This window comes from Pistacia vera, unplaced genomic scaffold (assembly GCF_008641045.1).
Source record: "Pistacia vera cultivar Batoury unplaced genomic scaffold, PisVer_v2 Contig804, whole genome shotgun sequence".
Taxonomy (NCBI): Eukaryota; Viridiplantae; Streptophyta; class Magnoliopsida; order Sapindales; family Anacardiaceae; genus Pistacia; species Pistacia vera.
This window is the reverse complement of record NW_022196673.1, coordinates 440,143-464,843: the sequence shown is the minus strand read 5'-3', so window position 1 is coordinate 464,843 and position 24,701 is coordinate 440,143. Positions and strand designations below refer to the sequence as shown.

Here is a 24,701-nt window from a genome sequence, read left to right as displayed (position 1 = left end):
TTTTATTTGTTTGGAGCTCTAATTCGACTTTGAATTTTGGTTTTTTTTATGTGTTTGGTTTGAGACTATAATTGAATCTTGGCTATATATTGTGTTTGAGTCTAGAGACTATAATTTGAATCTTAGTTGTATTATTTATTTATTTTATTTGTTTGGAGCTCTAATTCGACTTTGAATTTTGGTTTTTTTTATGTGTTTGGTTTGAGACTATAATTGAATCTTGGCTATATATTGTGTTTGAGTCTAGAGACTATAATTTGAATCTTAGTTGTATTATTTATTTATTTTATTTGTTTGGAGCTCTAATTCGACTTTGAATTTTGGTTTTTTTTATGTGTTTGGTTTGAGACTATAATTGAATCTTGGCTATATATTGTGTTTGAGTCTAGAGACTATAATTTGAATCTTAGTTGTATTATTTATTTATTTTATTTGTTTGGAGCTCTAATTCGACTTTGAATTTTGGTTTTTTTTATGTGTTTGGTTTGAGACTATAATTGAATCTTGGCTATATATTGTGTTTGAGTCTAGAGACTATAATTTGAATCTTAGTTGTATTATTTATTTATTTTATTTGTTTGGAGCTCTAATTCGACTTTGAATTTTGGTTTTTTTTATGTGTTTGGTTTGAGACTATAATTGAATCTTGGCTATATATTGTGTTTGAGTCTAGAGACTATAATTTGAATCTTAGTTGTATTATTTATTTATTTTATTTGTTTGGAGCTCTAATTCGACTTTGAATTTTGGTTTTTTTTATGTGTTTGGTTTGAGACTATAATTGAATCTTGGCTATATATTGTGTTTGAGTCTAGAGACTATAATTTGAATCTTAGTTGTATTATTTATTTATTTTATTTGTTTGGAGCTCTAATTCGACTTTGAATTTTGGTTTTTTTTATGTGTTTGGTTTGAGACTATAATTGAATCTTGGCTATATATTGTGTTTGAGTCTAGAGACTATAATTTGAATCTTAGTTGTATTATTTATTTATTTTATTTGTTTGGAGCTCTAATTCGACTTTGAATTTTGGTTTTTTTTATGTGTTTGGTTTGAGACTATAATTGAATCTTGGCTATATATTGTGTTTGAGTCTAGAGACTATAATTTGAATCTTAGTTGTATTATTTATTTATTTTATTTGTTTGGAGCTCTAATTCGACTTTGAATTTTGGTTTTTTTTATGTGTTTGGTTTGAGACTATAATTGAATCTTGGCTATATATTGTGTTTGAGTCTAGAGACTATAATTTGAATCTTAGTTGTATTATTTATTTATTTTATTTGTTTGGAGCTCTAATTCGACTTTGAATTTTGGTTTTTTTTATGTGTTTGGTTTGAGACTATAATTGAATCTTGGCTATATATTGTGTTTGAGTCTAGAGACTATAATTTGAATCTTAGTTGTATTATTTATTTATTTTATTTGTTTGGAGCTCTAATTCGACTTTGAATTTTGGTTTTTTTTATGTGTTTGGTTTGAGACTATAATTGAATCTTGGCTATATATTGTGTTTGAGTCTAGAGACTATAATTTGAATCTTAGTTGTATTATTTATTTATTTTATTTGTTTGGAGCTCTAATTCGACTTTGAATTTTGGTTTTTTTTATGTGTTTGGTTTGAGACTATAATTGAATCTTGGCTATATATTGTGTTTGAGTCTAGAGACTATAATTTGAATCTTAGTTGTATTATTTATTTATTTTATTTGTTTGGAGCTCTAATTCGACTTTGAATTTTGGTTTTTTTTATGTGTTTGGTTTGAGACTATAATTGAATCTTGGCTATATATTGTGTTTGAGTCTAGAGACTATAATTTGAATCTTAGTTGTATTATTTATTTATTTTATTTGTTTGGAGCTCTAATTCGACTTTGAATTTTGGTTTTTTTTATGTGTTTGGTTTGAGACTATAATTGAATCTTGGCTATATATTGTGTTTGAGTCTAGAGACTATAATTTGAATCTTAGTTGTATTATTTATTTATTTTATTTGTTTGGAGCTCTAATTCGACTTTGAATTTTGGTTTTTTTTATGTGTTTGGTTTGAGACTATAATTGAATCTTGGCTATATATTGTGTTTGAGTCTAGAGACTATAATTTGAATCTTAGTTGTATTATTTATTTATTTTATTTGTTTGGAGCTCTAATTCGACTTTGAATTTTGGTTTTTTTTATGTGTTTGGTTTGAGACTATAATTGAATCTTGGCTATATATTGTGTTTGAGTCTAGAGACTATAATTTGAATCTTAGTTGTATTATTTATTTATTTTATTTGTTTGGAGCTCTAATTCGACTTTGAATTTTGGTTTTTTTTATGTGTTTGGTTTGAGACTATAATTGAATCTTGGCTATATATTGTGTTTGAGTCTAGAGACTATAATTTGAATCTTAGTTGTATTATTTATTTATTTTATTTGTTTGGAGCTCTAATTCGACTTTGAATTTTGGTTTTTTTTATGTGTTTGGTTTGAGACTATAATTGAATCTTGGCTATATATTGTGTTTGAGTCTAGAGACTATAATTTGAATCTTAGTTGTATTATTTATTTATTTTATTTGTTTGGAGCTCTAATTCGACTTTGAATTTTGGTTTTTTTTATGTGTTTGGTTTGAGACTATAATTGAATCTTGGCTATATATTGTGTTTGAGTCTAGAGACTATAATTTGAATCTTAGTTGTATTATTTATTTATTTTATTTGTTTGGAGCTCTAATTCGACTTTGAATTTTGGTTTTTTTTATGTGTTTGGTTTGAGACTATAATTGAATCTTGGCTATATATTGTGTTTGAGTCTAGAGACTATAATTTGAATCTTAGTTGTATTATTTATTTATTTTATTTGTTTGGAGCTCTAATTCGACTTTGAATTTTGGTTTTTTTTATGTGTTTGGTTTGAGACTATAATTGAATCTTGGCTATATATTGTGTTTGAGTCTAGAGACTATAATTTGAATCTTAGTTGTATTATTTATTTATTTTATTTGTTTGGAGCTCTAATTCGACTTTGAATTTTGGTTTTTTTTATGTGTTTGGTTTGAGACTATAATTGAATCTTGGCTATATATTGTGTTTGAGTCTAGAGACTATAATTTGAATCTTAGTTGTATTATTTATTTATTTTATTTGTTTGGAGCTCTAATTCGACTTTGAATTTTGGTTTTTTTTATGTGTTTGGTTTGAGACTATAATTGAATCTTGGCTATATATTGTGTTTGAGTCTAGAGACTATAATTTGAATCTTAGTTGTATTATTTATTTATTTTATTTGTTTGGAGCTCTAATTCGACTTTGAATTTTGGTTTTTTTTATGTGTTTGGTTTGAGACTATAATTGAATCTTGGCTATATATTGTGTTTGAGTCTAGAGACTATAATTTGAATCTTAGTTGTATTATTTATTTATTTTATTTGTTTGGAGCTCTAATTCGACTTTGAATTTTGGTTTTTTTTATGTGTTTGGTTTGAGACTATAATTGAATCTTGGCTATATATTGTGTTTGAGTCTAGAGACTATAATTTGAATCTTAGTTGTATTATTTATTTATTTTATTTGTTTGGAGCTCTAATTCGACTTTGAATTTTGGTTTTTTTTATGTGTTTGGTTTGAGACTATAATTGAATCTTGGCTATATATTGTGTTTGAGTCTAGAGACTATAATTTGAATCTTAGTTGTATTATTTATTTATTTTATTTGTTTGGAGCTCTAATTCGACTTTGAATTTTGGTTTTTTTTATGTGTTTGGTTTGAGACTATAATTGAATCTTGGCTATATATTGTGTTTGAGTCTAGAGACTATAATTTGAATCTTAGTTGTATTATTTATTTATTTTATTTGTTTGGAGCTCTAATTCGACTTTGAATTTTGGTTTTTTTTATGTGTTTGGTTTGAGACTATAATTGAATCTTGGCTATATATTGTGTTTGAGTCTAGAGACTATAATTTGAATCTTAGTTGTATTATTTATTTATTTTATTTGTTTGGAGCTCTAATTCGACTTTGAATTTTGGTTTTTTTTATGTGTTTGGTTTGAGACTATAATTGAATCTTGGCTATATATTGTGTTTGAGTCTAGAGACTATAATTTGAATCTTAGTTGTATTATTTATTTATTTTATTTGTTTGGAGCTCTAATTCGACTTTGAATTTTGGTTTTTTTTATGTGTTTGGTTTGAGACTATAATTGAATCTTGGCTATATATTGTGTTTGAGTCTAGAGACTATAATTTGAATCTTAGTTGTATTATTTATTTATTTTATTTGTTTGGAGCTCTAATTCGACTTTGAATTTTGGTTTTTTTTATGTGTTTGGTTTGAGACTATAATTGAATCTTGGCTATATATTGTGTTTGAGTCTAGAGACTATAATTTGAATCTTAGTTGTATTATTTATTTATTTTATTTGTTTGGAGCTCTAATTCGACTTTGAATTTTGGTTTTTTTTATGTGTTTGGTTTGAGACTATAATTGAATCTTGGCTATATATTGTGTTTGAGTCTAGAGACTATAATTTGAATCTTAGTTGTATTATTTATTTATTTTATTTGTTTGGAGCTCTAATTCGACTTTGAATTTTGGTTTTTTTTATGTGTTTGGTTTGAGACTATAATTGAATCTTGGCTATATATTGTGTTTGAGTCTAGAGACTATAATTTGAATCTTAGTTGTATTATTTATTTATTTTATTTGTTTGGAGCTCTAATTCGACTTTGAATTTTGGTTTTTTTTATGTGTTTGGTTTGAGACTATAATTGAATCTTGGCTATATATTGTGTTTGAGTCTAGAGACTATAATTTGAATCTTAGTTGTATTATTTATTTATTTTATTTGTTTGGAGCTCTAATTCGACTTTGAATTTTGGTTTTTTTTATGTGTTTGGTTTGAGACTATAATTGAATCTTGGCTATATATTGTGTTTGAGTCTAGAGACTATAATTTGAATCTTAGTTGTATTATTTATTTATTTTATTTGTTTGGAGCTCTAATTCGACTTTGAATTTTGGTTTTTTTTATGTGTTTGGTTTGAGACTATAATTGAATCTTGGCTATATATTGTGTTTGAGTCTAGAGACTATAATTTGAATCTTAGTTGTATTATTTATTTATTTTATTTGTTTGGAGCTCTAATTCGACTTTGAATTTTGGTTTTTTTTATGTGTTTGGTTTGAGACTATAATTGAATCTTGGCTATATATTGTGTTTGAGTCTAGAGACTATAATTTGAATCTTAGTTGTATTATTTATTTATTTTATTTGTTTGGAGCTCTAATTCGACTTTGAATTTTGGTTTTTTTTATGTGTTTGGTTTGAGACTATAATTGAATCTTGGCTATATATTGTGTTTGAGTCTAGAGACTATAATTTGAATCTTAGTTGTATTATTTATTTATTTTATTTGTTTGGAGCTCTAATTCGACTTTGAATTTTGGTTTTTTTTATGTGTTTGGTTTGAGACTATAATTGAATCTTGGCTATATATTGTGTTTGAGTCTAGAGACTATAATTTGAATCTTAGTTGTATTATTTATTTATTTTATTTGTTTGGAGCTCTAATTCGACTTTGAATTTTGGTTTTTTTTATGTGTTTGGTTTGAGACTATAATTGAATCTTGGCTATATATTGTGTTTGAGTCTAGAGACTATAATTTGAATCTTAGTTGTATTATTTATTTATTTTATTTGTTTGGAGCTCTAATTCGACTTTGAATTTTGGTTTTTTTTATGTGTTTGGTTTGAGACTATAATTGAATCTTGGCTATATATTGTGTTTGAGTCTAGAGACTATAATTTGAATCTTAGTTGTATTATTTATTTATTTTATTTGTTTGGAGCTCTAATTCGACTTTGAATTTTGGTTTTTTTTATGTGTTTGGTTTGAGACTATAATTGAATCTTGGCTATATATTGTGTTTGAGTCTAGAGACTATAATTTGAATCTTAGTTGTATTATTTATTTATTTTATTTGTTTGGAGCTCTAATTCGACTTTGAATTTTGGTTTTTTTTATGTGTTTGGTTTGAGACTATAATTGAATCTTGGCTATATATTGTGTTTGAGTCTAGAGACTATAATTTGAATCTTAGTTGTATTATTTATTTATTTTATTTGTTTGGAGCTCTAATTCGACTTTGAATTTTGGTTTTTTTTATGTGTTTGGTTTGAGACTATAATTGAATCTTGGCTATATATTGTGTTTGAGTCTAGAGACTATAATTTGAATCTTAGTTGTATTATTTATTTATTTTATTTGTTTGGAGCTCTAATTCGACTTTGAATTTTGGTTTTTTTTATGTGTTTGGTTTGAGACTATAATTGAATCTTGGCTATATATTGTGTTTGAGTCTAGAGACTATAATTTGAATCTTAGTTGTATTATTTATTTATTTTATTTGTTTGGAGCTCTAATTCGACTTTGAATTTTGGTTTTTTTTATGTGTTTGGTTTGAGACTATAATTGAATCTTGGCTATATATTGTGTTTGAGTCTAGAGACTATAATTTGAATCTTAGTTGTATTATTTATTTATTTTATTTGTTTGGAGCTCTAATTCGACTTTGAATTTTGGTTTTTTTTATGTGTTTGGTTTGAGACTATAATTGAATCTTGGCTATATATTGTGTTTGAGTCTAGAGACTATAATTTGAATCTTAGTTGTATTATTTATTTATTTTATTTGTTTGGAGCTCTAATTCGACTTTGAATTTTGGTTTTTTTTATGTGTTTGGTTTGAGACTATAATTGAATCTTGGCTATATATTGTGTTTGAGTCTAGAGACTATAATTTGAATCTTAGTTGTATTATTTATTTATTTTATTTGTTTGGAGCTCTAATTCGACTTTGAATTTTGGTTTTTTTTATGTGTTTGGTTTGAGACTATAATTGAATCTTGGCTATATATTGTGTTTGAGTCTAGAGACTATAATTTGAATCTTAGTTGTATTATTTATTTATTTTATTTGTTTGGAGCTCTAATTCGACTTTGAATTTTGGTTTTTTTTATGTGTTTGGTTTGAGACTATAATTGAATCTTGGCTATATATTGTGTTTGAGTCTAGAGACTATAATTTGAATCTTAGTTGTATTATTTATTTATTTTATTTGTTTGGAGCTCTAATTCGACTTTGAATTTTGGTTTTTTTTATGTGTTTGGTTTGAGACTATAATTGAATCTTGGCTATATATTGTGTTTGAGTCTAGAGACTATAATTTGAATCTTAGTTGTATTATTTATTTATTTTATTTGTTTGGAGCTCTAATTCGACTTTGAATTTTGGTTTTTTTTATGTGTTTGGTTTGAGACTATAATTGAATCTTGGCTATATATTGTGTTTGAGTCTAGAGACTATAATTTGAATCTTAGTTGTATTATTTATTTATTTTATTTGTTTGGAGCTCTAATTCGACTTTGAATTTTGGTTTTTTTTATGTGTTTGGTTTGAGACTATAATTGAATCTTGGCTATATATTGTGTTTGAGTCTAGAGACTATAATTTGAATCTTAGTTATATATATTGTTATATTATTAGGTCTAATAGTTATTGGTTAATTGAATATTTTGCAATTGAAATACTATATTGATTTTAACTAGGTGAATCATGAAAAGTGTTAAAACCAGGATTGATATTGTTGTATTTTTCAAAACGTATTATTGACAATGTGCCGTATTAAGCTCCTATATAATCGTACCATATTTTTCCCGTATCTGAATTTTATGGTTGAATTTTTACAAACGTATTTTTCATGATTTGTTGTATCATACTTGTAAAATTCCCCCATCATTTTTTTGCTGTATCCGTATTTACTAACTAGGCCCACGAGTACCCGTGGGTACCCGCATTAAAAAAAAAAAATGCTTAGGGTTATGTTACAATATCACTCACTTACATATTGCTAAAGACAAACTCCATTTATGTCATCTTCCATTAAACTCCACCTCTCTTTTTCCCTCTCTTTCTTCATCAATCCTGCTTCGGTACACAACCCAAACTCTCCATGCAATCCAACCAAACAAATCTCCCTTTCTCTTTCTCTCTATTAATGGCCAAAAACGCTCAGTAAAAAAATCAAAATATCCAAGAATGAACTCATAGCACCACAACAACAGCACTAGTACAACAACAACTCCTACAAGCACAACAAGTGAGCTCTTCATTTGTTTTACTTCTCGCTTTCCTCTTCTTCCTCCATGAAAATCACTTCTAAATCAATCTTGAGTCCCGGCCGTGCTACAAATTCTTCCCAAGTCTCCCTCTCTACTTCTCTTAGTCAGAGATTAAGAAATAGTGGTAGTACATATCAAAGGCGATCAAGCTTCACCCATGTTCCCAGCTTCCAATGGCAAGAAATAGTGGTAGTACAAAAATGCCTACCTCATTGGAATTTTATGTCCATTACCTTATAAAATTGTAGTTACAATTTACATTTTATGGTTTGAATAACAAAATTTGTCAGGAAAAAAAAAAAAAGAGAGAGAGAAGTGAAAATATATGTGGGAAATGGGTGACCCGCAGGTCCAGCTGTCCCCGCTCGTGCAGGTACAGATGGTGCATTTCCGTACCTATTCAAAAATTTGTTCCATTTGACTCGTACCCACCCAGCCTGCCCGTTTGCCAAGTCTACATACACATACCTAAAAACACACAAAATTAACTTAAGTTAATATTTCAAAATATAATAAATTAAAATGAAATATTATATAGAGTATGACCCATGAAATAAAATTAACAAAATCGAATGTCACACCACTAATTTAACCACTCATCTCGGAGGACTTTTGGGGCATTAAGTAGACATTTTAAGTCATGTCAACTCATTATTTTATAATTCAATAAATTTTCAACTAAACACCATTCAACTTCTACCCCATTAAGTGTATATTGACATCCCTTAAAATTTGGTTTGATTGCCCACATATTTCCTTAGTTTTAAATTAAATACATACCTGGCTTAGACTTTTAAGATCAATAGAAACTTCTTTTAACCATTAAACAAAATCTATGGTATTACGATAGTGAAACATTCAACACTATTATAAACTAATACATATATGATTATCAATCACATTCAATATAAATAAAAATGAGGTAATTTCAAAAACCACGTTTTCGGAATGTATGATCGAAAATCCTAAGTAGGTGTATTTTAATTATTATACAAATATCGTTCTTGCTTTTTCAATAGTTCAAATCCAAACCTTGGAGTAATAGCGTCTCATTTTTAACGATGTAAAATATTGGTATAACTATTACTGTTTATGGAAAATATTTTAGACTTAAAAAAACCACAATAAATTTGATTGATTATACAAAAATCTTAAAAGAGAGGTTAATGAAATATATTTTAAAAAAAAATTAAAAAAATTAAAAAAAAAAAAGGAAAGAAATCAAAGAAGTTTCTATGGGAGCAAGACCCAAGTGTATGCTTTTTTAAGCAGGACAATAGACGATTAATTAATTATTAAAACCTTTTGACTCGAGTTAAACAAACAAAGAAATTTTATTTTAAATGTCAATTTGTTGAATATAAATTATATATTAATCATTCACCGAATGAATCACCGAAAATATAATATTAATTTAATACTCTTCATTCTAGAGAATATCAATTCAACTTAAATATCTGTTAATTTTATTAGAAGGAAAATACAACTTGGTTTCAATATTCATTAATTACACCCAGTGGCTTACATGTAGCGAAGAAGTCAATATATTTAAATAAATCTCAAATAATTTGTCAAAATTTATTGTAGACCAAATGTGGGTAAATTTATACACAATTTGTTCATAACCCAAAAAAAAACACATCCTCTATACTCTAAATAAACCACTTTTATATACTTTTTAAGGCCTCTGAATCTTCTTCACAATGCATTATTACTTTTTTGTACATTCAATTGAGGGTATTTTTGAATGTGACTTTAATATGCAACAACATTTCAATCACCCATTAAATAGAAAAATAAATAATTAATATTTTTGAACTAATTTAAGTAACATTAATTCTAAAATCCATACACCCAGTACACCATTGAAACAAAATTAAAGAAACTATACCATATAAATTAAACCACCTAACAAAAGGCCGCCCCAAAAATATAAACAGACATCCATTACAGAAATTACTGGCCTACCCTCCCCAAAAATAAAAACATAATAAAAAAAAATAAAAATAAAAAAAAAAAAAAAAACATTTTCGTTATTACATCACTTTCCATGATTCTAGAGTTGGGAAGCTCGAGAGAGCATCAAAATCAAACCCAGAACTCCCACCGTCACCCATCACTGACGTCTGGAAGTTAAATGGGCCGGACCCAACACCCGGCCCACCTACAGGCCCAGAGCCCGAGCCCATCGCCACCTGCTGCTGATGATGATCCAGCAAAAAGGCCGACGTATCAAGTGTGGGTAAGCACCCACCGCCATGACCAATTCCAGGCAACCTTCCACCGAGTCTCTGCGGCTCCGGCTTCAGTATCGAAGGCACCGACCCTTGAGAGTTCCCGTACTTCGCGCCGGTCACCTGCTGCACCATCTGCCTGAAATTCGCCGGATCCGCCGTTATAAACGTGGTTTGAGTCCGTTTCGACGCGCGTGACTTCCGCTTCGAAATCTTCCCAGAATTGGGCCCGGAGACGCCGTTTCTTTGGCGTTTCGGAAGGGAAGTTTCCGGGTCAGAACCGGAAACGTTGGAAACAGTGGGAGTTTCAGGGTTGACAAAAGGGGAGATAAAATCTGAAGCAAAAGCTTCAGATACAGAGTTGTTGTTATTGTTGTTAAAGTTAGTAGTAGAAGTAGAGAAGGTCTTTTGGAGGGCTTTGGTTAAAGTTTCCGTCTCGTGAGCGGAGACTTCGGAGAACCAAGGATCACGAAAGGCCCAGGAAGCGGTGAGAGCGGGCAAGTTTTCGGAAGAAGTCATGGTTTTGAAAAATAGGATGAGAAACTGAGGAGAAAACAAATGGACCAATATGAGCTGAATCAAAGCATGATATGATAAGAAATTATAAGATAATGTTAAATTAAGTGCACAGTGGAGATGGTGTATGAACTATGAAGAACCGAAGAAGATTAAGGAAGGGAAATGTATGGCTGGTTTGGTTGATTGAGTGGGAAATGGGAGAAAGGGAGAGTGTATGACAAGGAATTAAATAGGACGGTGAGATGAAGAAACCGCGTTGTGTGGATGGACACGCGTCACCTGATTTGTACGGAATTTTAGCTCTTTTTTAACCATGGTTTACTCTAGTTTTTTTTGTTTGGTTTGGTTTAGGTGTGAATATCTTTTAGGACCTTAAGCTTTGTTTTATTAGAAAAGCTTCCCTGTGATTTAGTAAATCTTGTAAACCATGACAAACCTCTCTATGGATTAATGTTAATAAGTAGGGATTTAGATAAGATTAAATCGGAAGATAAATGATTTTAATAACTCTTCACTAGTTTAATTTTCTATATCATGCTTATTTTTAATAAAGAACTGTCCAATTGAATATATAAATGTATAAAAAAAATTAAAAAAAAAAATCTGTATTTGATGCAAAGCAACTCTGAATTCATAACAATAAATTAATAGTGAAAATCTGCTTAAGTATTCAAGTTTGAAATCAAATTTTATTGATATAATTCTTACTATAACCCTTGGTTTTAGTAAAGGTAAGGGTTTATTTGATAAAATTTTAAAAGTTGCGCCGGTAAAATAATTTTAAACATCTAGGGGTTTAAAATGCTGCAAACTAAAAGTCTGATAAAGAATTGAGGGGTTTTAATGATATTTATGTTTTGAATATAGTATAGAGTAAATTTGACTGTTGTTCTACTAGTAGTAGTAGTAAGAAGTGATGAGAAGAAAGAAGAGAGAGTGAGTTTGACGGTCAAGGCGTGTCATATGGAGTCCTTGTTTACGCGTATTAACTCGTGCTCTTCTGACATCCTCTTTATGCCTTTTTTATCTTTTTTTTTTAATTTTATAATCGCGCCGTTACCGTCAATTATTGAGGGCCTTCTGATTCAGTCCAGTATATTTAAATTCTAAATCTTGCATGGAATAATTTCAATTATTATTTTGACTACCATTAGTCCATTACTATCATTCTCTCTCTCTTCCTCTGCTCAACCTTAGAAGAATTAATTACAATATTTATTTTTATTCAAATATTGATCTTTTAATGATATTATATTTTTCAATAACTATTATTTGATAGAATCTTGAATAGTATAAGGTAGCCTTTAATTTTTTTTGAAAAAGAATAAACATCCAAAACTGCCAAGTGGTTGTAGATAGTAATTAAAAGAGTAATCCCATTTTCCCACCCAAGGTTTGCCTTAATGACATTTTTCACCTAAAAAGTTTTAAAATACCACTTTCTCACCCAAATTTTATATTCCGACCAATCGTCAATCGATTCCAACATTTTTGTGACTCCAAACCACCACCATTCTCTTTTTCAATCATCATTCACCAAAACCACTCAAACCTTACTCTTGTCTACCATTTCAATCGCCGGTAATCGAGCGATTTGTGAAACATACAATCACCTCTTCTAAGTCAGATTTTGACCAATCTCGATCACCAAAATTTAACCTATCACCACCAAAAGATTCACCGGAATCCCTTCTTCAAAAGTCCTAATAGGCTGGATTGGGTTTCTCTCCGTTAGCTACCGAATCGGAAAGTCTATTCTAGGTAGTAAAGAAATATAAACTTTGGGTGGTAACATGATAATTTAAAACTTTTTGGATGGGAAAATGCTATTCAGACAAACCTTGGGTGAGAAAAAGTCGTTAACTCTAATTAAAACTAAGAATAGTCTAAGATATGAAATGAAAGGGGCCCATCGCCATGGCCATGGGGATTGGGGATGCCTAGAGAGGTGAGGTTAGGTAACCTTGGAGTTGATGTGTCCCCTATTTATCAATCATCCCTCCCGCCATTTTGAGAATGGTAGTTGGCCTCCAGTTTACATGTCATATTTTCAACATAATTCAATTTTTCTTTTTTTCTTTTTTTTTTTAATTAGTCTTCCCTACTTTGAGATATTTTTTGAGACGTCTTCTTAATAAAACATTTAGGGAAATTTTCCAACCAAGGGATTTCGCTATCTCTTGTAATATTTTATACATGCAAATGTCAAAATAAGACATGCGAAAACATGTTTGATGTAGGTTAAAATTTTATTTTGTTTGAGGGTGTTTAGTTGAATAACATTACATTATTAAGAATGTTATATTAATAAGAATATAGATTACTTTAAAGATTATTAGGAATATTATATTAAATATGTTTGGTTATATTAGAATAAATTAGTATGTATATATTATATTTATATGTTTGGTTTTGAGGAATAAATGAATTATGGAATAAGTATTTTTACTGAATTGTCCTTCGTTTTTAATATTATTATTATTATTTGGATTATTTATTTAAGCCCTTATATTTGAGAATTAAACTAAAACACTTTAGCCATAATAAAAGTTTAAAAATTAGCCAAAACACCCTAAGCACCCAAGACGACTGCTGGCCACTAACCACCACAACCAGCTATGGTTGGCAATAGTCGAAATGATGCACAACCGACTGGACATGGCCTGTTATGCATTGATCTGTCCAAATTCTGCAAGATCAGCGTGCACCATTCTGACAACGGGGGTCTTGGGTAATTTGTTGGAAGTACAAAAGTAATAATGCCATAAATTTTTTTTTTTTTTTATAAAGATAAAATAGTCCATGAATATTCTTGTAAATTGTTTTCACAACAAAGGCATTATTATCCAAAAAAAAATTATTAATTAGGGGTAAAATTATAACAAAATTAAGATTATCAAGTAGTCTTAGAATACCGAAGAAAATGGTGGTATTCAGATTACCAATTATATAACATTCGGTAATTACTTTTGGTATTGAAATATTACTGAAATTTTTTATTATTTGACAACTAAACATGATAATGTCAATAATATAATATGATATTACCAGAGTAAGGAGAGAATGAGGGAGTATCCCAACCAAACACACTTTAAGTAATCATTCCTTAATTGAGTTTATCTTTATTAATTAAATTTTCCTTATTTGATTATAATTGATTTTTCATATGGAATTATTAAATATCCATAATTAATATAAATAAGGGAACGGTGGTATTATTAGTTTATTACTAATGTTTTGGTTCTGTTAGCGGATAAACTTTATGATGGAATTTACTTGACCATATCAAAATTCAAAAGTACTCTGAACCACCGTCGCAAAGTGGGAAGCATTCTAGAAGGAAAAAGAAATTTGAAAAAAGGAAAAAAGGAAAAAGCCAAAAAAAAAAGGCGCCAGCGGTGACGTGAGAAGATGGCGTGGCATGACGAAACGATGACGTGCAGGTAAAACTTTTAAAAATAATTATAAAATAGAGATAAAGATAGAGATTGGGTTTTGAGTAGACACTTGGATGCTTACACCGAGATACTCGCACCCTTGTTTCCTCGAGTTTACTCTCCTCACTCCGTTGTCACGCCGTTTAGTTAAATTGAAAACATTACGTCTAATATTGTCAATTTGTATATATTTATATTAAAATTATAATGTAAAGTAGTATATTATTATTTGATGAACGTATGAATAATATCCTTAGTCTACCCCATTGCTGTTGTCCTTATTTATTTATTAATCATCTATCATTACTCTAGAGAAGGATTCTTAACATTTATTTCTTATGTTTAAATTCAATAGAATCACAGAAGAACCTCTTTATAGTTATAATATTTGGATTAACTAAATTTATTATTACGAGGAGGTTATAACTTAATAGAAATGCAATTACAATAATTATTTTTCTATTAAAAAAAATTTATTTTATAATTTATGTTTTAATAGTATTAGAATTTCCAGTCATGTTTTAGTAGTATTATGATTTCAATTCATTGTTTTAGTAGCATTATGATAGTACGAAAATAGATATCAAAGAGTTATTACAAAATTGAGTGATCAGATTCGATAACTTCACTACACTAATCAAATAGATATTAATGTGTTCCTCAATCATCCAAATGAGTAACAAGTCATGTATACTTTAACTGAATTAAAAAACATTACTATAATTAGACAAAAAGAAGAATGAGATAATCCTAAGGATGATAGTACGAAAATACAAAAAGTCTTGTATCAAGAAGCTCTAAACATACTTGAGAAGCTATAAATATTTTGGTTTCAATAAGAAAGTATCCATGTTAGCGACTTATTATGAACGCGCAAGATAAAATATATGGTAACAACTCTATAATATAAATCATTGTCAGATAACTTTAGATAAATATTTTATTTCATCTTAAACCTTTCATGTAATATTGCATAGCATATATTTTTGCAATATATATATATATATATAATTATTACTATGTAGAGTCAAGTTCCTTAAGACGGAACCTAAAAAAATTATAACTTATTACAATGTGAAATTTATTTTTATTTATAATTAGCCCAAGTTAGGACCATAATTTTTTATAACTACATGGAAGTTTTTCCTATATAGAGTATCACTATAGAGATGATCAACTGTATAAATGAATACTATTATTGAATTCAGATAATGTAAGGGAACTTTTTCATAATTAAAAATGTGAGTATTTTTTTTTTTTAAAATAACAAAACTTATTAGTATTTAGTATTTTTTTTTTTTTTTTTTTTATATTCGAGGTATTCGGACCAATTTGCGTGCACCTCAGTTAATCCCTTGGAGTCCAAAATTTGTGTAACTTTGTTTCTCTTGTTTAGATTCAATATAATTATAAGTGAATATACATAATGTAAGGGATCTTTTTCATAATTTAAAATGTGAGGTTTTTTTTTTTTTTTTTTAAATAACTAAACTTATTAGTATTTAATTTTTTTTTTTTTAATGATCGAGATATTCAGACTAGTTTGCGTGCATTTCGACTAACTCCTTAAATATTCACACTAGCTACCACCTAATAAGAATTTGTAAGTCATTAAAACTTTCACTATAATTTATTTTTCAATAGTTTATTAATGATTACAAATAAAAATGTATATGTTTCGTGTACAAGATTTTGTAATCATATCACATCATATATTTAAGTTTTCACACTTTTTATTAATAAAAATTATATTAAATATACAAACTCTTTCCTATAAATCAACGTGAGGGCAAGTGAACAGATGAATTTATGTAAAACCAGCTCCACAAATGTTGGATTAATATAGATCAATTATGTGACACTAAAAAAGTTGTGTCACGTTAGTTTGTATACATATTATCAGGCCGAATGATTTATGCATACTTAAGGTTTGTCGAAATGACAAGTTGGTACTCAAAAGGTTTTGAAACGATAAATAGATACTTTTCGTCATGTTCTGTTAGTGATTTTCGTTAGATAATAGTGAAAAGACTAAAATGCCCTTGAAAGTTTAATTTTTAGTTTTTTATAAATTTAAAAATTTCTAAAAAACCCCCTAGGTTTGCTAATTTGACTAAACACCCCAATATATAAAAATTTTATAAAATAACCAAAACACCCCCGCCAGAATCTGGCCGGAAAATTGCGTTACGACACAGACCCATCGGATCTGTGTCGTAACGCGTAGATCTTTCATTTTCCGACAAGATCCGTGGCTGATATGGCCGGAAAAGGCCAGATCTACGGCCAGATCTGGCCGTCGAGACCGAAAACTTGCCGAAAAATTGTGTTACGACACAGACCCATCGGATCTGTGTCGTAACACGTCAATCTGGCATTTTTCGCCACGGATCTGGCCGGAAAAGGCCAGATCGGTGTGTTACGACACAGATCCGACGGGTCTGTGTCGTAACACAATTTTTCGGCCAGATTCCGGCGGTGGTGGCCGGAATCTGGCACTGTGGGTGACGGGGGTGTATTTGTTATTTTATCAAGTTTTTATATATTGGGGTATTTAGTCAAATTAGCAAACCTAGGGGGTTTTTTAGAAATTTTTAAATTTAGAAAAAACTAAAAATTAAATTTTCAAGGGCATTTTAGTCTTTTCACTATTATCTAACGAAAATTACTAACAGAACATGACAGAAGGTACTTATTTATCGTTTCAAAACCTTTTGGGTACCAATTTGTCGTTTTAACAAACATTGGGTATGTATAAGTCGTTCTCCCCATATTATCACTCAATAATAAAGGATTATATGTCAACTCACTTAAAATGGAATAACTAGTAGGTAATATAATCTATATTTAAAAATTCATAGTCGTTTAGTTTAAAAATAGTACGTTGAATGTTCAAAATTGGATTAATTTAATTTAAAAAAACAAAAACATTTGATTTTTAATGGTGGCATTGGTAAGAATGTAAGTGACGTGATGAAAGGATAGACATTAATAGAAGTGATTTCCAGAACACAACCTTCATATCAATATCATATCTTAAACGTTTTAGATTTAATTCACAATCCCCCTTTTACAGTTGTATTAGATTCCCTCCTTCCCTTTATTTATTTATTTTTTCATTGCACCAATTTCGACGTTATTATTGTGGGACATGCATTGACTTCAATGCCCATAACTTCTATTTTAAACCATAGTTTTAATTATTGATATTTAGAACAAAAAATAAATATAAACATAACCAATTTGCTTATTAAATAAAAATAAAATTTGACGTGAGAATAATAAAACTTATTCACATTTTAAGTGGGATAATATTTAATTTAAAGAGATAATATAAATAAATAATAAGATAATATATAGTTATGAAGAGAGGCAGGGTATTGGAAAGAGGGGGCGTCCAATGATAAGATGTGTTCGGTTGATTAAGTTTAAGCTAGAAAAAATAGAAAAAGAAATAGAAACAAAAGGGGGCATTGAAAGGGGGCATTGATTGGGGGCAAAGATACTGTCAATATCATCATCATCCCATCTGCCCATCTTTGACAATTACTTAACCCAAACAAACGGAGATATAGACGTCTACTAGTTTATATTATACGTGTCAACTTTTTATATAACACCATATATTATATATACTATATAGTCTTCAAAAAAGAAAAGAAAAGAAAAAAAAACTGCTTAATATATTACATATAATTCTTGTAAATACATTAATATATATGATACTTCTATTGCAATGAAAGCGTTTGATTTATAACAATAAGCATTGGTCTAATGATTAATAAGATTTATTCTCTTTATTGATTTTTTAGGTTCAAACACTTTTAAATTATTTATTATATTTGTGACTTATTTGGAACATTGAACTTGTAAGGTGTTCAACGAATCCTGAAGATTAGTTAAAGTGTATACAAGTTGGTCTGAATACTCCGATAATAAAAAATAAAAAAATTGATTTATAAATTTTGTGTTGGTTGTATTAGGGTGATAAATTTAGCTTGTGATTTGTTTATAATTATATATGGTTGTATTTTTATTATTTTATGTATATATAAAGACACATCATTTGAGATATATATTGAGATTAATAGCATTGAAATAATGAAAAAGAAAATAAGAAATAAAAATGTAGACATATATCCATACACACAAAGAAACAAAATAGTGATCCTAATTTTTATGAGGTGTCTATCGATATATGAGTAAAATCAATAAGTCCCTTCCATTCCATTAACATCAATGACAGCTTCAATTTTGGGTGAGTCCAGGCGGCCGACGAGAATGAAAGAGATTGTGTGGTTTCCAATTTCCATCCATAGAAGACCTTTTCTTGTTAAACAAACACTGGGCCTTTTTTGTTTTGTACTCTTTTGGGAACCATTTGTTCCACACATTTTTTTTATTTTCATAGGAATATCCTTCAGATTATGCTTAAATATCATCTAATTAAGATTTAATCAGTGCTAAAAGCCCACATAAATTTTGATTTGGGCTGCTGCTTTGGGATGTTAAAGATAGAAGATTCCAAAACTTAAAGAAACCAAAGTATTCTCCCAAGACTGAGGCACGATCACTTTAATTGATTAAAACTGAGGCACCACCAATATTAACTTGATTCAAAAGCAAAAGCTTCTTTAAAGATGATTAAGACTATGAAAATGATACATTATTCTATGCGTTTAGCTCAAGAAAAGGATAAAATANTATTATCACTCAATAATAAAGGATTATATGTGTGGGCACGTCAACTCACTTAAAATCGAATAACTAGTAGATAATATAATTTATATGTAAAAATTCATAGTTGTTTAGTTTAAAAATAGTACGTTGAATGTTCAAAATTGGATTAATTTAATTTAAAAAAACAAAAACATTTGATTTTTAATGGTGGCATTGGTAAGAATGTAAGTGACGTGATGAAAGGATAGACATTAATAGAAGTGATTTCCAGAACACAACCTTCATATCAATATCATATCTTAAACGTTTTAGATTTAATTCACAATCCCCCTTTTACAGTTGTATTAGATTCCCTCCTTCCCTTTATTTATTTATTTTTTCATTGCACCAATTTCGACGTTATTATTGTGGGACATGCATTGACTTCAATGCCCATAACTTCTATTTTAAACCATAGTTTTAATTATTGATATTTAGAACAAAAAATAAATATAAACATAACCAATTTGCTTATTAAATAAAAATAAAATTTGACGTGAGAATAATAAAACTTATTCACATTTTAAGTGGGATAATATTTAATTTAAAGAGATAATATAAATAAATAATAAGATAATATATAGTTATGAAGAGAGGCAGGGTACTGGAAAGAAGAGGCGTCCAATGATAAGATGTGTTCAGTTGAGTAAGTTTAAGCTAGAAAAAATAGAAAAAGAAATATAAACAAAAGGGGGCATTGATTGGGGGCAAAGATACTGTCAATATCATCATCATCCCATCTGCCCATCTTTGACAATTACTTAACCCAAACAAACGGAGATATAGACGTCTACTAGTTTATATTATACGTGTCAACTTTTTATATAACACCATATATTATATATACTATATAGTCTTCAAAAAAGAAAAGAAAAGAAAAAAAAACTGCTTAATATATTACATATAATTCTTGTAAATACATTAATATATATGATACTTCTATTGCAATGAAAGCGTTTGATTTATAACAATAAGCATTGGTCTAATGATTAATAAGATTTATTCTCTTTATTGATTTTTTAGGTTCAAACACTTTTAAATTATTTATTATATTTGTGACTTATTTGGAACATTGAACTTGTAAGGTGTTCAACGAATCCTGAAGATTAGTTAAAGTGTATACAAGTTGGTCTGAATACTCCGATAATAAAAAATAAAAAAATTGATTTATAAATTTTGTGTTGGTTGTATTAGGGTGATAAATTTAGCTTGTGATTTGTTTATAATTATATATGGTTGTATTTTTATTATTTTATGTATATATAAGGACACATCATTTGAGATATATATTGAGATTAATAGCATTGAAATAATGAAAAAGAAAATAAGAAATAAAAATGTAGACATATATCCTTACACACAAAGAAACAAAATAGTGATCCTAATTTTTATGAGGTGTCTGTCGATATATGAGTAAAATTAATGAGTCCATTCCATTCCATTAACATCAATGACAGCTTCAATTTTGGATGAGTCCAGGCGGCCGACTAGAATGAAAGAGATTGTGTGGTTTCCATCCATAGAAGACCTTTTCTTGTTAAACAAACACTGGGCCTTTTTTGTTTTGTACTCTTTTGGGAACCATTTGTTCCACACATTTTTTTATTTTCTTAGGAATATCCTTCAGATTATGCTTAAATATCATCTAATTAAGATTTAATCAGGGCTAAAAGCCCACATAAATTTTGATTTGGGCTGCTACTTTGGGATGTTAAAGATAGAAGATTCCAAAACTTAAAGAAACCAAAGTATTCTCCCAAGACTGAGGCACGATCACTTTAATTGATTAAAACTGAGGCACCACCAATATTAACTTGATTCAAAAGCAAAAGCTTCTTTAAAGATGATTAAGACTATGAAAATGATACATTATTCTATGCGTTTAGCTCAAGAAAAGGATAAACTAAAGAGTAATACTACATCAACAACTATTTCTCATAAATTTTCTCTCACAACCTTGATATGATAGTTCTTAATTGATTAGTTCGTAATTAATTAGTAGGACTCATACACGATCAGTTGTGAACTGATCAATTACAAACTAAGTTTCACTAATTAATTACGAACTGATCAATTACGAATTACTATGTTAGGATTATGAGAGATGGTTATTGGTGTAATATTATTATAAGCAAAACCTCATTTTTATTAAATCCTAGGTTGTGGGTTTTTAATTAAGATTAATTTGTCTTAAAGCATGTTTTAAATGTGGGTTAATCTTGAATTAATGAGAAAAGCAGAAATCTTTATCTTTTTACCCCTGATTGGGTTACAAATTTCAAGGAAGATGTAAAAGTGAAATAGAGGATATGATAGAACTGGGTACGGAAGTAAAAGTTTGAGCAAAATAGTAGAGATTTCTGTGGATAAAAACAAAGTGAAATATCCTCTTTATTCTTAATTAAAGCAATGTGAAACTGATCATTTCTTTAAACTCAGACAATACCTTTAACAAGGCACACACATTCACATCAACTAACTAAGGGCATCTCCAACCCCCGCTATTTGGGTATGAGTGAAACTGCTACTCCAATTCAGCGCCATTTGTTGCACCAACTATTTTGGTGTGAGTGAAACTGCTGCTCCAATTCAGCGTCATTTGGTGCACCACTTTGCTATAATACTGTTCATCCACCCCAAATTAACGTGTTACTGTTTATACAATAATTTTTATTTTATTTTATTTGTATTTAAGTTAATTTGATTATTATTTATAATAATAAATTTATAATAATGATATAATTTAAAAAATGATGAAAAATTAAAAACAAAACTTTATTCAATGCAAATATTAAACTATAATAACTGAAAATAAAAATTAATACTAATTTAAAAACACTAAAATTAAAAAAAAAATACAACATAAACTAAAATAACAATTTAATATTCTGATAGATTAGTTTCAAATCCTGTAAGATCATCAAAATATTGGAAAGAAATAGAGTTATTTTGAGATTCTTGACTTTGTTGTTGAGCTCTTTTTTGCATAATTCTTGATTGCTCAAAATAAAAATTAACGCTAATTTAAAAACACTAAAATTAAAAAAAAAAAAATACAACATAAACTAAAATAACAATTTAGTATTCAGATAGATTAGTTTCGGATCCTGTAAGATCATCAAAATATTGGAAAGAACTAGAGTTATTTTGAGATCCTTGACCTTGTTGTTGAGCTCTTTTTTGCATAATTTTTGATTGCTCACTTTGAAAAAACTCACGTAGGCTTTGATCGATTATGAAATTCAAATCCTCAAATAAAATTTTGTTATCTTTTTGATATTCTACCAAAGCCAATTTTTTCATTTGGATTTCATAATTTTGTGTCCTAACTGAGTTGCCCCGATTGAAAATAGCAGCGAGCTGTCGATTTTCTTCTTGAATAATTTCAATATTGTTTGAAACTTCTTCATCATTTTTCCTTTTTAATTTTGCTTTCTTCATCCCAATGGGTCGTTCAGCTGAACTACCCCTAATATTTTCATCATTTATGTTTAGAGAATATGACGACATGTCACAAAACACCGATTGGGGAGACTTTGAAGTGGGAGTCTCTGATTCTTGTGATACAAACCTACCGGTTTGCCTTTGAAATACTTCTGCATCGTTAACATTATCTGTAAATTTTTCAATATCCTTTAGTATAGGCCACACATAATCAAATCTGAAACCTTTCTTGTAACTTTTATCTTGTGCTAGTAACATTTTAGCTTGAATCATCTATAAAACAATATACATATAACGTTCAAATCAATTAGATAAAAATTAATTAATTAAATGTAACAAATACTTACAATATCTTGCTCAGAAGCACTACTTGAATTCATATTTTCAATTTGACGTACACATCCCCTCAATTTCCCAATAGCTTTAAAGACATTAATGTGTTGGAGGCATATCACTTGTTTACCAACTTAACTCAAGGTATTGCTCCTCCCGCTCATTATATCATTCAAGCAAAAGATTATAATATGGGTTATTATTTAGCTGATGGTATTACCCAAAGTGATCTACTCTCGTACAAACTATTCACGATCCACGTGGTAAAAAAAAAAATTATTTGCAATGAAACAAGAAAGATGTAGAACGTGCGTTTGGAGTTCTCCAATCGTGGTTTGCAATTGTGGCAGGACCGACACGTTTTTGAGATAAAAATATATTACATGATATAATGACTGCGTGTATTATTATGCACAACATGATAATCGAGGATGATACATTATTCTATGCGTTTAGCTCAAGAAAATGATAAACCAAAGAATAATACTACACTAACAATCATTTCTCACAAACTTTCTTTTATAACCTTGACATGACAGCTTCTAATTGATTAGTTCGCAATTAATTAGTGAGACTCATGCGAGATCTGTTGTGAACTAACCAATTACAAGTTGAGTCTCACTAATTAATTATGAATTGATCAATTAAGAGCTATTACGTTATGGTTATGAGAGAGGGCTAGTGGTGTAATATTATTGTAAACAAAACCCCCTTTTTATTAAATTCTAAATTGTGGGTTTTTAATTAAGATTAATTTGTCTTAAAAGCATGTTTTAAATGTGGGTTAATCTTGAATTAATGAGAAAAGCAGAAATCTTTTATCTTTTTACCCTTGATTGGGTTACAAATTTCAAGGAAGATGTAAAAGTGAAATAGAGGATACGATAGAACTGGGTACGGAAGTAAAAGTTTGAGCAAAATAGTAGAGATTTCTGTGGATAAAAACAAAGTGAAATATCCTCGGGTGCGTTTGGTTTAGTATTTTGGATAGGATTTTAGGGATAGTATTGGGTTATTGGATATGGGAGTATTACGAGGTAAATTTTAAAAATTTGTAAAAAAGCCCTTAGGTTTACTAATTTAACTAAAGACCCTAACATATAAAATGACAAAAACACCCCCACCACCTGCAGTGTCAGATTCCGGCCACCACCGCCGGAATCTGGCCGGAAAATTTCGTTACGGCACAGACTTGTCGGATCTGTGCCGTAAAACGTCGTTATGGCCTTTTCCGGCCAGATCCATGGTGGATCTGGCCGGAAAAGGCCAGATCTACGGTCCGTTATGGCCGTCGACGGCCGGAAAAGGCCAAACGAGGGCCATCTTTGGCCGTCAGCGACGGCCAAAGATGTGGCCGTCGTTTTCGATCAACGACGGCCAAGATTTGGCCGTCGCTGACGGCCCACGGATCTGGCCGGAAAAGGCCACAGCGGTGAACTTCTGGCCATTTCTGGTCGGAAGTTAAGCCGTTGTACAGATTCCGGCTATCACCGACGGTGGTTGCCAGAATCTGACAAGTTGGGTTGATGGGGGTGTTTTTGTTAATTTTTAAACTTTTTTTTCAGGGGGTATTTAGTGAAATTAATAACCTTATGGGGTTAAAATGTAATTAAAAAAATAGGGTAATATTTTTAGAATATTGTACCAAACGCTATTTGGAGAATAGGATCCAGAATAGGGATAAAAATATTAAACCAAACATGCACCTCTTTATTCTTAATTAAAGCAATGTGAAACCGATCATTTCTTTAAACTCAGAAATGATAAAGAAATTATCGGTTTCACATTAACAAGACACACATTCACATCAACTAACTAATATAGGCATGGTCGTTGTTTCCAATTT

The 24,701-nt window shown here is 29.3% G+C and overlaps 1 protein-coding gene across 1 annotated transcript; it reads right to left on the bottom strand.

The window, feature by feature from the left end:
* Positions 1 to 10,145: 10,145 nt before the first annotated feature.
* Positions 10,146 to 11,120, bottom strand: LOC116117336 (calmodulin-binding protein 25-like). The gene has a single exon (XM_031403382.1). It carries the CDS (start codon positions 10,920 to 10,922, stop codon positions 10,206 to 10,208), a length of 717 nt encoding a protein of 238 aa, XP_031259242.1. The 5' UTR covers positions 10,923 to 11,120; the 3' UTR covers positions 10,146 to 10,205.
* Between the last annotated feature and the right edge of the window lie 13,581 nt (positions 11,121 to 24,701).

Bases quoted from the DNA above. Each gene is read 5' to 3' on its own strand.
- LOC116117336 (XM_031403382.1), bottom strand. From the start codon at position 10,922: ATGACTTCTTCCGAAAACTTGCCCGCTCTCACCGCTTCCTGGGCCTTT.